This window comes from Carlito syrichta, unplaced genomic scaffold (genome assembly GCF_000164805.1).
Source record: "Carlito syrichta isolate Samal-C Ts95f unplaced genomic scaffold, Tarsius_syrichta-2.0.1 Scaffold289031, whole genome shotgun sequence".
NCBI classification, from domain to species: Eukaryota; Metazoa; Chordata; class Mammalia; order Primates; family Tarsiidae; genus Carlito; species Carlito syrichta.
Window position 1 is genome coordinate 150,978 of NW_007233127.1, and position 17,687 is coordinate 168,664.

Below are 17,687 nucleotides of genomic sequence, written 5' to 3' on the forward strand. Positions count from 1 at the left end.
TGTCCTCCCCGCCCTGCCCGGCGGAGCCCGCGGCCACCTGCGCCCCGCCCCTGCCGGCCGCGCCCTGGCCCGGGACCGCCGAGTCCCTCCCTTAGCGAGAGGGCGCCTTGTGCCTGCGGAAGCGCCCGTCTTCCCCTCGGCCAGCCGCCTGGTCTCCGCGGGCAGAAGTCTCCTCGCTCGAGGGTGAGACTGCGCTGAGGGGTCGCCTGCTGCGGACCCTCGGACCCGGCTCTGCGGAGCGTCTTTCCGGCGGTGTGAAAAGTTGGGTCTGTAGCCGGGCAGGATGCCCGACCCTCCGGCCTCGCAGAACAAGGAAATAGACTGTCTGAGTCCAGAAGCTCAGAAACTGGTAAGAGGAAAACACGTTTTCGAAACTTTCTTTTCTGACTGCGAAAGGTCTTTGTTGAGTTGGGTTCCTGATTGTTCCAAGGTCAAGGGCAGGCGGCACCTTCTGCCGCAGAGGTCGCGTGGGGTGGCCCCGCCGGGCGACCCCTCCAGTGAACGTCCAACGGGAGGATGTGAGGGTAGGAGCTGACGCTGCCCGCTGTCCAGTTAATGGCCCGGTGTGTGGTGTCCCTCGCTGCGCGCCGGAAAGCACGTTTTATTATAGTAGGACGCCCCTTCCAAGGACGAAAAGGCACATGGTCGCTCCCCTCTGCCTGTGGTGATGGTCTCTTGACAGTCTCTGCCCAGCTGTTTGATTCTGGCCAGATCTGTGCCTGGTCTAGAGTTTCACACGGAGCTGCGAGTTCAGTATTTTATAAACTAAAGCACCTTAGAAACTGGTTCCCAGAGCCGGACCCCTCACCCTGAGGCTGGCACTACCAGTGGCGAGGGTAGTTTGGAGCATTCTCATCCAGTCATCTGGATCTTAGGATCACCTCCCCCAAGGTCCCCAGACCCCAAATCCACTTTGGCTGGTCTCCCAGGGTCTTCCCAGCCAGGCCAGGATCCTCTAGCTGTAGAATTTTGCCGTTACCCAGCTCAGCACCTAGTAGTGGAACAATAGATGTCAGGGCAGTTTTGCATTAAAGTTGGGCAGGGGTTTGAAATTACCCATTTTCATGTAGCTTGTGACGGGTCGTAAGTGGGAATATTTAAAAGTGAAAGGGTTCACTTTGGTAAAGAAATATTTTATGGAGTTAGTACTTCAGAGAGGGTGGGGGGGACACTAGATTTCCACTTTATCAGATTGTTGTGGGACCTTGATAAAAGTATGAGCCCAAAACAATCACTCTTTCATCAGAAATTAATCATCTGCTGGGTGTGTGTGGAAGATTCAGGATGAATAAGACTGCCCTGACCTTGAGAGAGCGTCTTAGGAAATGCCAGAGAGGTATGAAGCAGTCTGGTGAATGCACACTTGAACATTAAGTTCCTTAAGTTCGTAGCTTGGCAGGTGGCTCCTGTTTTTTTAATGTCCATTTTAGTGTACTTTTTCTATGACCTCATGTAAAGTACTGGCAGCGGGCCAGGCTTTTGTAGCTGGTTCATACTACCCTCTAACCTAATTAGGTCCTAGAAGCCTGGGAACCTGCCAGGAGACCCTTGAATCACCATCAGGGAAAGGTTCTCTGAAGAAGGGAAGGGTGGGAATGCTGCTGAGAGATGCTGGTGTTCTGAGGAGCAACTCGTGCAAGCCATAGATGGCAAGAACTGGGTGGACATTAAGAAGAACCGGCTGCTGGCTGAGAGTCCTTTGGAGAAAGAAGGAGTAAACATTGAGAAGAGGATGTGAGGAAGGGAAGGAGACTGATCAGAGGAGTATGTAGAAGTGCAGTTACACCCGGGGAAGGGAAGGCACTGGCTTCAATGTCTGTCACTTAATATGGAGCCTCCTGGGCAGGTCTGGCTTCAGACGATTACTTTGTGGAAATACTGCTGGAAGAGTCAGGACTGGGTCCAGTCGAGTATGCTTGATTGGCCCAGGCCCACTGTCACACACCCCCCATTCCAGAACCCAATACGTTCTGAAAACAATAATGTTTGTGTTTTGTTTTGGGTTTATAAGTTTGTGACAGCATTTTGGCAGTGACACGTACCCTGACCAATGGGAGACTATTTTGAGTATTTATTCCTCCTAGTGCAAATATCTATTCATTTCTCTGCAGTCTTGATCATGTATTTGATTAAAAACTGCTAGTCTGAGTCGTATGAGAATATATGGTATAGGCATCTTATTACGCTCCTAAAATCCAAAAATGTTCAAATCTGAAACACATTTGGTCCCAGGGCTTTCCAGTAAGAAATTGTGAACCTACAGCCAGGCGCAGTGGCTCACGCCTATAATCCCAGCACTTTGGGAGGCCGAGGTAAGAGGATTGCCTGAGCTCATGGGTTCAAGACCAGCCCGGGCAACTTGGCGAGACCTCATCTCTATAATAAATCAAAAACTTAGTCGGGCGCGGTGGTGCGTGCCTACAGTTTCAGCTACTTGGAAGGTTGAGGCAGAAGGATCACCTGACACCAGCAGGTCGTGGTGGCGATAATCATGAGTATGCCACTGCACTCCAGCCTGGGCCACAGAGTGAGACTTCAACTCAAAAAAAAGAAAGAAAGAAATTGTGAACATGTAGGAGCCTTTTCTAGTAAATAGCAAAACCATCATTAGAGTGGAACATGGAGAATGGAAGTAAAACATGGTCCTTGTTTATGAGGTTAGTTATCTGATTGGGAAGGAAATGTGCTGAAAGACAGCAGCGGTTGTGACGATGGGTGGAGATTCACTAGATGGGGAGTCACTCAGTGGCCACCCTGGGCAGTAGTTTGAGTATAGAGCTGAACACTAGTAGTGGGCGTTTCAGACTGGTCTGTGCCAGTTTGTGTTCTGCATTGTGTCCTGTCTGGGGACAATGTTCTCCAATGGAGAAGATGGGCTGGGAGGAGAGCTGAGTTGGTAGGAGGAAGCAGATTTGGTGAGCTCCACCCCTCACAGCAAGACAGAAGCAGGATCCCAGTGGCATTCTGAGCTTTTTAAGCAAGTCAGCACCAGCCCGGGAGCCATAAACAAGATCAGCTGCCACGGAGATCAGCTACAGTGGAGAAGAAGAAATGATGCATTTCTTTTTTTTTTTCCTTGAGTTGGAGTCTCACTCCGTTGCCCAGGTTGGAGTGCAGTGGCATGTTCATGGCCACCCCAGCGTTGACCTGCTGGACTCAGGCAATCCTTTCACCTCAGCTCTCTGAGTAGCTGGAACTACAGGCGCGTGCTACCACACCCAGCTATAATTTTTTCATTTATTGTAGAGATGAAGTCTTGCCAAGTTGTCCAGGCTGTTCTTGAACCTGTGGGCTCAGGCAGTCCCCTCACCTCGGCCTCCCAAAGTGCTGGGATCACAGGTTTGAGCCACCATGCCCGGCTGGTGCATTTCTTTAACTGTCGTAACTTCCCCATGTTTGCGATGGGTTATGTCACCCCTGGTTTCTTCCCCCCATACTGTAAAGTTTTTTGCTAGTAAAAGGTTAGCAAAAACATCATTAGAATGGGTCATGGAGAATGGAAGTAAAACGTGGCTCTTGTTTATGAGATTAGTTGTCTGACTGGGAAGAAGATGTGCTGAAAGACAGCAGTGGTTGTGACGATGGGTGGGGGTTCACTAGATGAGCCATCCTGGGCAGTGGGTTGGGTATACCAGCTGAACACTAGTAGTAGGCGTTTCAGACTGGTCTGTGCCAGTTTGTGTTCCTGCATTGTGTACTGCACTTGGCCCTCATAAATGTCCAGCTCTCAAGGTAGAGTGTGGGCACACAGTCTCCAAGTCCCATCTCACTGTAGGTACCTGTGCTGAGGTCCCAGGTCTTGGAAGCATTGACTGACGTGGGGTGAAGTCTGCACAAGGGAGCCCGGACTAGACCCCGCTGCTCAGTCAGTGATGGTGAGCAGCGTTATCTTGTATGGCTTGTTGTAGACATGTCATTTTCCCAGCAGTTAAGACACAAAAATAGTAAAGTGGGTCTTCTCTAATAGTGTTAAAAGTATTCTACTGGGGTAAAGGTAAAGACTACATTCCCCCTTCCCTTTTTTTTTTTTTTTTTTTTTTTTTTGAGTCAGAGCCTCACTCTGTCACCCAGGCTGGAGTACAGTGGCACACTCACGACCACTGCAGCCTCTACCTTCTGCGCTCAGGTGATCCTTCTGCTTCAGCCTTCCAAGTTACTGGAACTACAGGCGTGCACCACCACCACACCTAGCTAATTTTTTCATGCTTTATTATAGAGACAAGGTCTTGTCCAGTTGCCCAAGCTGGTCTTGAAACCCTGGGCTCAGGCCATCCTCTTGCCTCTGCCCCCCAAAGTACTGGGATTACAGGTGTGAGCCATCACGCCTGGCCTCCCTTTTTCTTTAAGAGTTAGTTTCTTTTCAGCCTGAACAAATATCACACACTGGAAGCCTCCTTAGCAAATTTCAAAAAACCCTGCAGTCTCAACTGCCACTTAATGCTGAGCACAGGAAATCAAGTTATTTATAGTTGCAAAACTGTTTTTCAGCAAAGTTGATTGGAGTGTTACCTGATTAGAGTGAGGTTCCTATCCAGTCCCTACAGAATTGTGGGGCCGAATGTTGGTGCAGTACGTTTGCTCCTCAAAAGGCAATGTTTGAGAGGAATTTCTTATCCCTGAAAAATCAGGCTGTGTGACTCAGCAGAGGAATTGTTTATGACTGGTTACTCATATGCCAGTGTTTCCAAAATATCCGTTCATATTTAAGAGATTAATCTTGGCGTCCCAGGAACCATGATGTTTTGGTTATCAATCTATTGTCCAATTAATAAACCTGTTACATCTCACTGCATGTTAGACATGGGGTGGGAGATGAGGAATTTGTATTACCTTTTTGTTTTTACTAGAGGCCACTCAAATTTTAGTTTGCTTTTTAAATAAAGAAACTCATTTTCATGGAATGGATTTGCTAGAACTTTCATTATTCAGACTACCTAGATAAAATTAAGTAAATTAGCTTCTTTCTCCTGAATTCAGGAGAGCATTATTTTTACTACATCCAAGATTTGGTAATTCAAAATTGTCATGCGTTTGACTGCAGACCACTATTCTAATCCCTCTTCTCCCAGGCCAAAATCCAAAACAAGAAACCAAAAACAAAACAAAACTAAACAAAACAAAAAACACCCAGCAACACAAATGATGTGTATTCTGAGATTCATTTGTTTTGTGGGAGGCAGTGTTTCAGGTGGTTTCTCATTGATACTATAACTTGAATCTAAAGTACAGTTATTTTATAGTAGGGAAGTAATTTATCTTAAATTACTACAATGAGAATTTACTTGTAATTTTAACAAAAATGTTTCACTTATATGTTTGCGTAATGAAGATTATCAAAGCACCATCATTTCTGATCTTCCTGTCTTTTTAGTTACCTGTGGCAAGTAGGTGTGTCTTTTTTCCAGGGGAAGAGAAATAAAGAGTGGGCTTTCAGTGTGGGTTGGGACTATCCACCTACCTCCTGAAATTTCTGCAGTGGCACTTTTTCTGCTGCTCTGTGAGATGGGTGCCTTGGCATGCTTGTTTTCTCATTGTGTTTTTAATCTAAACCGAATTTACACTGTTAGATCAGTAGCTGTCATAGCAGACACCGTGTAAGTAGTAAAAGTAGCTAACGTTTACCAAACCCCTGCTGAGTCAGCAGGGCTGAGTTTACCAAACCCCTGCTGAGTCAGCAGTTGTTTTAAGTAGACATCTTCTTTCATGGAGAGTAGTTTTACCTCTATTTTACAGATAAAGAGGAAACTGAGGCTCAAATAGGACTGGGGACTTTCCAAGTCCCCACAGCTGGTAGGCAGTGGAGCCAGTTCAGACCAGGCCTGCTGACATGGAACTGGTGCTTTTAACCGTCACCCCTGTATACCATGCTTCAGGCAGGGTCTGGCAGGTAGTACATGTGTGGCAAGCTGCTGCTGCTGTTGCTACTGCCAGCTCTTCTTTGCAGCACTGCGGTCTCACACCCCAGAATTGGGGCTGAAGGATTTATTTTTACCAAGGCAGCCTCATAGGACCCAAGTCCTGGTCCTCAATGCATATTGAGCCGTCTTCATCCTATGAAGCTTTTCTTTTTTTTTTTCTTTTTTTGAGTTGGGGTCTCACTCTGTCACCCAGGCTGGAGTGCAGTGACACACTCACGGCCACCGCAGCCTTGACCTGCTGGGCTCAGGTGACCCTTCCGCTTCAATCTCCAAGTAGCTGGAACTACGGGCATGCACCATCATGCCTGGCTTCTTTTTTTTTTTTTTCTATCTGGTAATTTTCAGACAAGAGAGCATTCACTGAACTTTATTTTTCTAAGTAAGGAAAAGAATGTTAGAAATGAAAGAGCTGTAGAAATTTGTTTTGTGATTTTTGTATTGTACTAACATTTTACTATTATTTATGTCAACATACACCCAAGACCTGCTGTGTTTAAACCTTTGTTTCCTGTATACTGTGTAGCTCTCCACCCCCCATCCAAGTAGACAAGTTCATTGAGGAAAGAAATGGTGGCTTCTGTTTCTTTTATAGGGGGTCCCAGGAATATCAACTGAATGTGTGAAAAGTTGTCAGTAGTTGTATGCTGCCCAAGGCAGAAAAACCTTGGTACTGCTGAAGTTTTCAGCCTTATTCAAATGTTTTTGTGAAACCATAAAGGTGTGGGGTTTGGCCAGATGTAATGATTTACGCCTGTAATCCCAGCACTTTAGGAGACTGAGGTGGGAGGATTGCTTGAACCCAGGAGTTCAAGACCAGCATAGGCAACATAGTGAGACCTCACCTCTACAAAAAGTAAAAAAATTAATTGGGTGTAGTGGAGCACACTGTTGTCCCAGCTATTCAGGAGGCTGAGGTGGGAGGATTGCCTGAGCCCAGGAGGCTAAGGCTGTGGTGAACTGTGATTGTGCCACTGCATTCCAGCCTGGGCAACAAAGTGAGATCCCCCCACTTAAAAAGTTAAAGAAAAAAAGGTGTAGAGGGTATGCAGGATGATCTTGAGTGGAGCAGGCAAGGGTGAAGGGAGTGGAGCCCAGATGGGTTGACTGGAGGGAACCTGTTACCTGGAGAGGAAGTGGCCCAGAAGAGACCAAGTCACCCTCGCCTGGCAGTTCCACACACCCCTGTTAATGGTAGTCATGGCTGTTGTTTGCGTTTCCAGCATGTTGAGGCTACTGAAGGTAATATGAAGATTCATTCATGTCTGAAAAAATAAGTGTATTTACAGCAAGCGTGGAAGTTCATTTGCATGGAAGATATTGCACCTTGCTTATTCCTCAGTGCCAGTATGAGTAGCTGCTGAGCCCATAGCTGTGTTGTGAAATGTGAATAGGTAAATGTGTTAGTGGTTGCACTTGATAAATTAACATCAATCATTTTACTCCTGATTAATTTGTTTTTTTAGTTTAGTATGTGAATTACTTTAAAGACATCCATTATTCTGAAAAGCAAAGTCAGAAGATTTCCAGGAGCAGAACAGGGAAAGACAAATTTGTGAATAATCTCAGTGTGCAGATAATTCACCTCTGGCGTAAAGACACAGAATTTCAGAGGACAAGGAAGCTCTTAGAAATTATATAGATGTAGAATTTCAGAGGAGAGAGAAGCTCTCAGGGATTACACAGCCTAGTTCCCGCCTGCTTCTATAATGAGGGCTGATGTTCAAAAGTTAAATAACTTATCCATGCTCACATAACTGGTAAGCAGTGGAGCCCAAGCTGGTAGTGAGGGCTAGGTCTGCAGACTCCTTTTTGGATAACCTCCACCTGGGTAAACTCAGACCCCTCTTGGGAACATTGCTGCCACAGACAAGAGAGTCAGTTGACGCCCAGAGATTCTTGGACTTATCTGCCAGGCAAGAGGTCTGGCAGACTATGGGCCTAACCAGGAGCAGCCTTGCAAGGTAGAGCCATCTTTGAAGGCTTCTGTCTTATAACATGTCATGATAATTTTACAGTCCACTCCATAATTTGAGTTAATTTTGATGGGAGCATGGTGTTTTCAATAACCGGTTATTATTTAGTCTTTATGCTCTTCAAATCTTCAAGTAAACTTGATGAAACTGTGTCCTAATTGCCAGTCACCCAGGCCTGTGTTCTGAATTGTGCCCGAGCTGGTTCATGCTATGTGGTCGTCACCATTTTCATGCGTAGAGAGGCACGTGCTGAAGTTCTAAAGCTGTGGTTCTCAACCCCTGGGACCCAGCACCCCTTTTTATAACAAGGCCCTTAACACCTTCATTGCTAACCTGAAGTGAAACTCATAGGGGATAAAATCAACCAATATGCATAATTTCAAGTCACTATAACATGTCCTTAGCAAGAAATAAAATAAAGGTAATTTGTAGTAATATATGAATTTTAACATAGAAATACTCAATGCACCAGAAGACACGGGCAGTAGTCATACTAGCGGGAACCTGTGCCTGGCATCATAGTCACTGGTGCCAGCTAATACAGGTGTGTTGTCCTGAGACCCACATGTCATCGCTTACGTTGCGTCTGTAATATGACGTTCTGAAATGGCAACTAACTCTTGGAAAGTTCTGAGCAAAGCCAAATATAATCTTCCCTCAATTTCCATGCTGAGTGCATTCCTGGAATATTTAATCTATGTTTGAACTTTATAAAGCATATGTTGAGTTTATATGTGAGTTGGAATCAGTTTATAGATCCAAAAATTAAAAACAGCATTTTTTTCTATCTGCCTGAGTAGACAATGAGGAAGTTCTTTGCGGTGGAGGCCTTCCCAGTACAGGATGGTTGGCAGACCTGGCCCTGGCCCCTATATACCATTAGCTCTTTCTCGATCATTGTTGGGAAACAATCATCATTGTTTTCCAACCCTCTGTTTCCAAAATGCCCCCTAAGTTGGCATTCCTGCTATTGACAGCCTCCACCTCAATGCATCCCATGCCCCATGGCTATCGTCCTCACACTCATAAGGAGTGTGGAGTAAACTTCCTTGTGGCTATTGGGGGACCTACTGAGATTGCCTGAGGAAAGGTTCTGGAAAGACAGGCATTTCTAAAATGTGTGTGGTCTCCAGGGGACACGGAGCAGTGGGTACATGGAACAGACATGAGCCTCAGCTGCATTTCAGAGGTGTCAGCCTTGTGCTGGCCCTTTCCTGTCCACATTTGTGCAGGAACATGTCACCCCTTCCACTTGGTAACTTTGAATAGTGAACTAATTTTAGAGGCGACTGCATCAGAGGGGAGGGGGTTTTACATAGAAAACAAAAGTTGGTGGCTGTTACCACTTCCTGTAGCAAAGGCGACTCAGGAAAGGGATCTTGTGTCATTGCCTCGTTACAGCACTCGGCCCTCCAGGGACTTTATTCCTTCTCACATGGACCGAGGTCCCTGCCTGTTTCTGAACAAAACTGGTTCTTTTTCACCACTTCAGGCTTCAGCTGCATGATGAGTGAACTTGAAATCCATCCTTAAAGCTTTTTCAAAAAGGTTATAAACTATTGTTGTAACATACCATGGGGAAAAATGCTACCGCTTTTTCAATTCTGCTTATTCTAAAACCTGGAGGCCAAAATGAATGTATATAATTAATATGAAAACGTCTTCCTGTTTGTGGAAGGCTTTATAGCTAACAAATTGTCTCTCCTCCCTGAATAGCCCCGGGGGGGCAAAATTTCCATCTGACATCTGAGGAGACAGACCAGGGAGATGGCAGGGTCCCTGTAGGGGCTCATCCTCTCCTCATTGGCCCACATGGTGTCACTAATGTGTAGTAACAGGCTCCTTGCAAACAATGGCTCTGGTATGGCAGCACCCACCACCGCAGAGCATGGCAGCCTCTAATTTGCACATGAGTAGTGTGCAGTAAGACTCCCCTGGGCTCTGCAGGGCAGAGATGTGACGTGGCCTCCCCTGCTAACATTTGGTGCCTTTGCAGGCCCAGGACTTTCTCGGCCTGGGTGGAGGAAGTGGTGCAAGAGCATCTTAGTCCCATTTCCCAAGAACTGTCAGCCCTAGAGATGTGGCCCATGAATTCCTTCCAGCTTCTAAGTGGAGTTCTAGACCCCTGGCTGTCACTACAGAGTTTAAAAGCAGAATAAGAACTTTTTCTGCAGCCGCAGAGTGAGAGGTTCTGGATCTAGAATTCCACACCAGACTGGAATCCCAGGAAAGCTTTGAAGCTCAGGAAGTACAGGAGCAGAGCTGGGGTTCCCTGCTGAGTGTGCCCCCTATGACGCCTTCTGTGCTCTGCAAATGATCTGATCGGGGCTTCTGCCCCACCTATGTTGGGCATGTTTCCATTCTTTGAAGAGACCATGGGCTACTCCCACCCCTGGGCAGTGTCTCCACGGCTTACCACACCTCCACTGTAGGCTGAGGACACGCAAGGATGGAGCGGTGAGTGGGCCAAGCCAGGAGGGCACATGGGCAGGGCTCTACATTCTGCTTCCTCTGCCCAGGGCTTTCTCCTTGTGTCCTGGCCAGTAACTTCTTTCTTTCTTGTTGTCCCTGGACACAATCCCCAGTCTGAGCTGGGCTGTCCTTAAGTTCCTCGACCCTGGGAGGAGCAGGACAGTGACTTCACACAGCTTTCTGAAGTCTTCTCCAGCTTCCCCCTGAGATGCAGCACACAGGTCTGTGCAGCCCCAAGAAAGCATTGCAGTCAAGAAGGGTCACTCTGGCTGTGTATTCCTAGATGGACTTTGGACCTGGTGCCTGGCTGATGGGGCTCTCACAGCCTGGGACTCCACAGCAAGCCCCAGGGCTGGCATCAAGGACGTGACTGGGAGACCCGGGCTGTGTCTTTAGCCATTTGTTTGCGAGGCCCTGGGAGTCAGGCTTGTGTTTCCTTGTGTATTTTGAGAGCTCTCATTACCATGCACACTTACATATGGTAAAATAAGATACAAAAGTGGCATGCTGGAGTCAAAGTTCAACTTTTTAGAATTATTACAATGAGGCAACTTTGGTGATAAATAGACTGTTTCCTTCTCAGTCATCCCCACCTTCAAAGACTCTTCCTTTAAAAGCCAGTGCCTAACTCTGTCTATGGGATCCTGGCCAGGGTGGGTTGGATTCCGGGGATAGGGAACAGGAAGCTGGGACTCTGGCATTCCAGACCAGCAATTGTGGGAGTTCCTGAGAAGCCAGGAGTCTGGATCTGGTCAGAGGCTCTCCAGCTTCTCCCCCTGTTCCACAGGAATCCTGGAGGCAGCAGCAGGAACTTAGGGGAAACTGGGCAGGGGCAACACTGCAGAGGTTTCTAGCAAAAACCAACAGTGCCATGGCTATCTTGGCCACAGCCATCTTCTGGCAGCAGTGAGCATAGGGTTTGGATTTGGGACTCTTTCATTTTCCTTCCTTCCTTTCTTTTTAAAATGTTGCTATTTATTATGAAACATGTCAAACATACCTATAGATAGACTGTTGCACAGCAAAGGTCTCACACTGGAGTGAGCATCAACAACCCCTGGGGGGCTTGTTGGAGCCCCAGATGCTGGGTCCACCTCAGGTTCTGACCCAGCAGGTCTGGGGGGGTGGGGCTGAGATTCTGCATTCCTTCATATGTGTGTGTGTGTGTGTGTGTGTGTGTGTGTGTGTGTGTGTGTGTGTGTGTGTTTAGAGACAGGGTCTCACTCTGTTGCCCATGTTGGAGTGCAGTGGTATGATTGTAGCTCACTGCAACCTTGAACTCCCGGACAGAGTGAGACTCCAACCCCCCAGAAAATGAAATAAAAAGCTGTGTGTGTGTGTGTGTGTGTGTGTGTGTGTGTGTGTGTGTGTGTTTAGAGACAGGGTCTCGCTATATTGTCCAGGCTGGTCTCAAACTCCTGGGCTCAAGCAGTCCTCCCACTTTGGCCTCCCAAAGTACTAGGATTACCAGTGTGAGCCATCACGCCTGGCCAGATTCTGCCTTTTTAAGAAGTTCCTCTTTGAGACTGGTGTTCTGCTGGAGGATGACATTTGAGAGCCACCGGTGTAAAGAGCTCTCTGTCCCCAACATCCAACCCCAACAATTGTCACCTTACAGCCATTTATACCCCACTCACTCCCCCACCCAGGTTACTTCAAGACAAATCTGAGAGAGATCTATCAATGCATCCTTAAATATTTTAGTAAGTGTCTCAGTAAAGATGGTGTAGGGCAGAGGAGGGAGGCTTCAGGATCCAGAGTCCCTTGGGGTGAGACCTTGCTTGGCTGCCCTTTCCTGTAGACCCTTGCAGGGATGGGAGAGAAGCAGAGTCCAGGGACCACCATGAGGGCCATGCCAAGAAGCTTCTGGGATCTGAGCTGTAGCCCTACTGCATGCTCTGAGATCGCAGATTGAACGCCATTCTAATTCAATCAATGGAGGATCCCATACACTTTTTAGGGAGTGAAATAGGAGTAGGGGCAGTCTTCTAAACTTCTTTTGAAGCCCTGTGCAGTTTATACTTTGTATCCTAAATTTGGTTAATCCACCTACCTTTCGGTTCCTTCTTTCCTGCCAGTTTCATTTGGTCATTGTCATCTCTCTTGAGGCTGGGTCTTGGAGAGGGTTAACGTGGGGATAACCCCACCTGCAGAACCCATGAGAGCCCTTGAGGTTCATAGTCGGTAAACAATGTGGGGTGTGTTGGGTTTTGGTATGCCTCCTAGGTACCACAAGCCTCTGGGTGGTGGTGGGGGTGGGAGGTTCTTCTCCAAGGTTCTTCTGGCATCTGGGCCCACATGGGCTCTCCTTGGGACCCTTGGGCTCCTGGTTGTCCCTCTAGTGTCCTCTCACCTTCCTGCTGTACCTCGCGGCCTTGACCCTAAAGCAAAGCTTGATTCTCTGCATCAACTCTGCAGCCCAGACTGTTCCCCGTTTCCATGTTAAGCAGCCTCTTAACTCACACCCTCCTTGGCTATCACCCTTCCCACCCCATACCTGCTTCCCACATTTCAACCAGAACCTCATTTCTAAAGCAGATATCAGGTTCCATTGTGTCCTTTCTTAACACCCTTCAGTGGTTCTCAAGTCCTTCAAGACAAGGTTCCAGATACAGAGGCTAAGAGTGAGGGTCCGCACCCTGACCTCCTCACCCTCGGCATATCACTTGCCCCTTGTCACAATACTCCCTGCCCTGGCTCTCTGCTTTTGTTCTTTGGAGTCTGGCATAGGGCTCATGTCCTGCAGGATGCCTTCCCTACCTCCCCGGCTTGGGTAAGAGCACAGCGGCCCCCAGCACACCTTTTTGTTCCTGTGTTGTGGTTTCATCAGTTGCACATTGTCGCCAGTCACGTTGCCTGTATCTTGGGAGCCTGGCACCCACACTGCATTTTGGAAATCCCTTCCCAGTTGTCTCAGGTGGCACCACTTCATGAATTAGTGTGGTCCTTGCTGGTGAAGGTCAGTCAGCTGTCCCTAGTTCCTTATAAACTACATACAGAAAGTGAAAAGATGTATTTGGAAACTCTTAAAGCAATCGGGCATGGTTGTGGCCTGTCATGTATCGGTCATGAAGGATTTGTCCCATACCACCGAAGCACCGACCTGAAGACCCCTGAGACCTGAGAACTCCTGCTGGACAGTCAGCATTTTCATAGGGCTCATGTCTGTGATTGTTGTTCTGTTGTGCTCTCTCAGGCTGTTTTCCTATTCTTAGCAGTCTCTGTTTGGGAATTAATTTTGTTGGAACTCTGTATGGATTTTCTTTTAGGCATCTCAAGCTGGTGTCAGAAGTTGCTCGAGGCCAGGCACGGTGACTCAAGTCTGTGATCCTAGCACTTTGGGAGGCCAAGGTGAGCGGATTGCCTGAGCCCACGGTTCAAGAACAGCCTGGGCAACTTGGAGAGACCTCATCTCTACAATAAAAATCAAAAAATTAGCCAGGCATGGTAGTGAGTGCCTGTAGTTCTGGCTACTTGGAAGGTTGAGGTAGAAGGATTGCCTGAGTCCAGCAGGTCGATGCTGGGGTGGCCATGAGTGTGCCACTGCACTCCGGCCTGGGCAACTGAGACTCCAACTCAAAAAAAAAAAAAAAGTTTCTCTGCTGAGGTGGTTCATGCCTATAATTCTCCCAGCACCTTGGGAGGTTGAGGCAGGAAGATTGCTTGAGCCTGGAAATTAGAGACCATCCTGGGCAACATAGTGAGACCCTGTCTAAATAAAAAAGAGTTGCCTTGCTGATAAGTGTATAGTTTTGTGCTCATGAAGATGTTCGTGCATAGGTTTTGTTCCAGTTAAATGTTGGCTCATGTATTTGTTGGTTTTGAGTTAGGCAGATTCCAAGAAGCTAAATGATTATTACCACTTCCTGTATTACAAGCACTTTGTTTTCCACATATGAGTCATATGAGAATCCTGAGATGTAGGTGCTTTAGAAGGCAGGGGTTGTGAGGATTTGAAATCATGTTGAATTACACATTTAGCTTCTTTTTTTTTTTTTGAGTTGGAGTCTCACTCTGTCACCCAGACTGGAGTGCAGTGGCCACTCCTAACCACCACAGCCTCAACCTGCTGGGCTCCGGCAATCCTTCCACCTCAGCCTTCCAAGTAGCCAGAACTACAGATGCGTGCTACCATGCCCAGCTAATTTTTTTGATTTATTGTAGAGATGCGGTCTCACCAAGTTGCCCAGGCGGGTCTCGACCCCATGGGCTCAGGCAATTCACTCACCTCGGCCTCCCAAAGCGCGGGATTACAGGCTGAGCCACCGAGCTCGGCCGCATTTAGCTTCTTTCTGAATTCTAATCTAAGTTGAAAATTGGCATTGTTGATGTGTCTGCAAGATTGACTTACTTCTGTCCTCATAAGGAGTTTATTCTAAGATGTGGGTCCTTTATCAACTCAAACTCACATCCCTCACAGAAAAGCTCATTGGTTTTTGTCCTTTAATGCCATTATCCTCAAGGACAGGACAGACCTGTTAGGCAGAAGGCAGACCATGATGGGAACCTCTTCTAGGGTGGAGCCCCACAAGAGTATCTGGGGCCTGTTGGGCTATTGTTTGGAGGGCATTGTTTTTGGAGGTCGGCCAATCTGGAGGATAGGACACCTGAGAGGGAGTCTCCAGGCAGCAGGTGCTACGTGCTCAAGGACCTTTGGCCCAGACCCAAGCAGAGCTAAACCGGAGTAGGATGGGGAGCTGGACAGGCAGACTTGGGAAGGGGTGGGTGTGCTGGTGCCTGAGATTCCCCTCAGCTCACAGAGATACTTGCCCTGTGAGGACAGGGGTCATCTCAGACCTCACCTTCTTCCATTAGTTATCTGTTGGTGTGTAACAAATGTCCACAAACTTAGAGGCTTAGAATAACACACGTGTATGTATGATCTCATAGTTTCTGTGGCTGGGAGTCTGCTCGGGGTTCCCAGAAGGCTGCAGTCAGTGTGTTGGTCAGTCTGGGGTCTTTTTGGAGTTCAAGATACTCTTCCAAACTCACATAGTTGTTGGCAGAATTCAGTTCCTTGTAGTTATAAGACTGGGATTCCCTATTCCTGCTGGCATCAGGCAGTAGCTGCTCTCAGCTCTGTGAAGCCACTTGACCCCTCACAGGACCCTCACTTCACAGCAGCTCTCTCAAAGCCTGCAAAAGACTCATTCTAGACTTCCAGACTCACTTTTAAAGGGCTCATCTGATTAGGGCAGGCCCACCCAGGATTATCTGTTTTGAACAACACAAGGTTAACTGATGAGTGAACTTAACTATTTTTTCAATTATCTTTGCCATGTAACATAACCTGATCACAGGAGTGATGTCCATCATGTTCACAGGCCTGCACACTCAAGGAAAGAGCGTTATGCACGTTGCAGCAGTAGGAATCTTGGGGACCAACCCAGAACTCTGCCGGCCATACTTCTCTTTCCCTCTGTCCCCCACTGGTGGCCCCTTTCTTCTCCCAGCCCTTTCTTCTTTCCTACATTCTCCCTCCTCTGCTCTCCTTCTTCCCCGTGCTCTCCCTTCTCTTTCCCAAACCCTCCTCTCTCTTCCTTCTCACCCAGGCTGATGGGCTAAGGCTGCTGTGAAAACACAACACAGAGCTACCTGCCTCCCCCAGGAAGGGCCGATGAGGCGGGCTGCACATACTATGGCCTTAGTCATTGGGCTGGCCCATTGGTGGGGCCAACCCAACAGTCTAATGCTCATTCTTTTCTTTCCCCTCCTGCTTTACCTTTGCTGGATCTTTTTACAGATCCCAGAGGCCCTTTACACAGTGTAACATGGGCTTGGTAATTGAAAATGGTAGTGAGGTATCAGAATTCTGATGCAGTTGTGATTTTTGACACCCCTTGATTTGAAAGACACAGAGCTGGTTAATAAATGAGCCACTTGAATGAACCAAGTTACAGAACAAATTCAGTGTGCAGACACAAACAAGCCAACCTCAAAGACAGATCAACTATAGCCAGTATTCAACTTAGATTTGAATTTAGAAAGAAAATAAGTGGGCAATATAATACAAGTATGGGGTGGGGGTGATGGACGATTTTGACCTCAAGACCTCCTGTCTGGCTTGAAACCTTGCTGCTGGCTAACCCCACAGACCATGCCAGAACATCTCTGAAGGCTCCATTTTAAGATTATGTGGGGGCTGGGCATGGTGGCTTATGCCTGTAATCCCAGCACTTCGGGAGGCCAGGGAGAGAGAATTGTCTGTGCCCGGGCGTTAGAGACTAGCCTGGGCAATTTGGCAAGACCTTGTCTCTACAGAAAATAAAAAAACTAGGTGGACATGGTGGCACATGCCTATAGTTCCAGCTACTTGGATGACTGAGGCAGAAGGATTACCTGAGTCCAGCAGGTCGAGGCTGCGGTGCCACTGCACTCCAGCCTGGGCAACAGAGTGAGCCTCCAACTCAAAAAAAAAAAAGATTATGTAGGAGCTGGGTAGGGTGGCGTACCTCATAGTCCCAGCCAGCTACTCAGGAGACTGAGGCAGGAGCACCACTTGAGCCCAGGAGTTTGAGACTACAGTGAGCTATGACTGCAACTGTGAATAATCATCGTTCTCAGCCTGGGTGATATAATGAGACCTTGTCTCTTAAAAAAATAAGAAATGATCATGTGAGATACTGGAAAATTGTGTTCATAGAACTGTTGGTAGAGGGATTACAGGTATATTCCCCTGCACAACACTAAGTGAAAAGAAGGTGGAACTTGTTTAACACCAGAAAACCTGGATTCTGGTGCCATCAGCCTTACTGACTGTTGTATCACATAAAATACAGCATGAATAAACATGAAATTTGTAAAACGTGCAACAGTTCAAATGCCACATTCGGCACTGTTAGGTACCCTCCCTGGTCTAACATTTTAAATGTTTCTCAAGTAGAATGTGGCAAAACAGCTACAAGGTGAAGAATGACTAAAAGGAGACAGTCTTTTTTTTTTTTTTTTTTTTGAGTTGGAGTCTCTGTCTTCCAGGCTGGAGTGCAGCAACACCATCACTGTTTAGCATAGCCTCAATCTCCCAGGCTCAGGCAATCCTTCCACCTCAGCCTCCCAAATAACTGGGACTATAGGCACACACCATCCCACCTGGCTTATTTATTTATTTATTTTTATTTATTTATTTATTTATTTATTTATTTATTTATTTATTTATTTTGTAGAGACAAGGTCTTGCTATGTTGCCCAGGTTGATCTCAAACTTCTGGGCTCAAGCAATCCTCCCATGTCAACCTCCCAAAAGTGCTGGAATTACTGGCATGAGCCGTCACACCCAGCCAGACAGTTTTGTTTTGTTTTGTTTTTAAACATAAGGAAGGACTCC

At 47.2% G+C, this 17,687-nt stretch overlaps 1 protein-coding gene across 2 annotated transcripts in view; it reads left to right on the forward strand.

Moving 5' to 3' along the window:
- The first annotated feature begins 278 nt into the window (after nt 1-278).
- LRRFIP1 (LRR binding FLII interacting protein 1) overlaps nt 279-17,687 on the forward strand; it is a 72,872-nt gene continuing 55,463 nt past the window's right edge. For both annotated transcript variants that reach the window (XM_021710453.1, XM_008054093.1), the window contains exon 1: nt 279-349. In XM_021710453.1, coding sequence (XP_021566128.1) covers nt 284-349 — 66 coding nt within the window. In that variant the 5' untranslated portion in view covers nt 279-283. The remainder of the gene's footprint in view (nt 350-17,687) is intronic.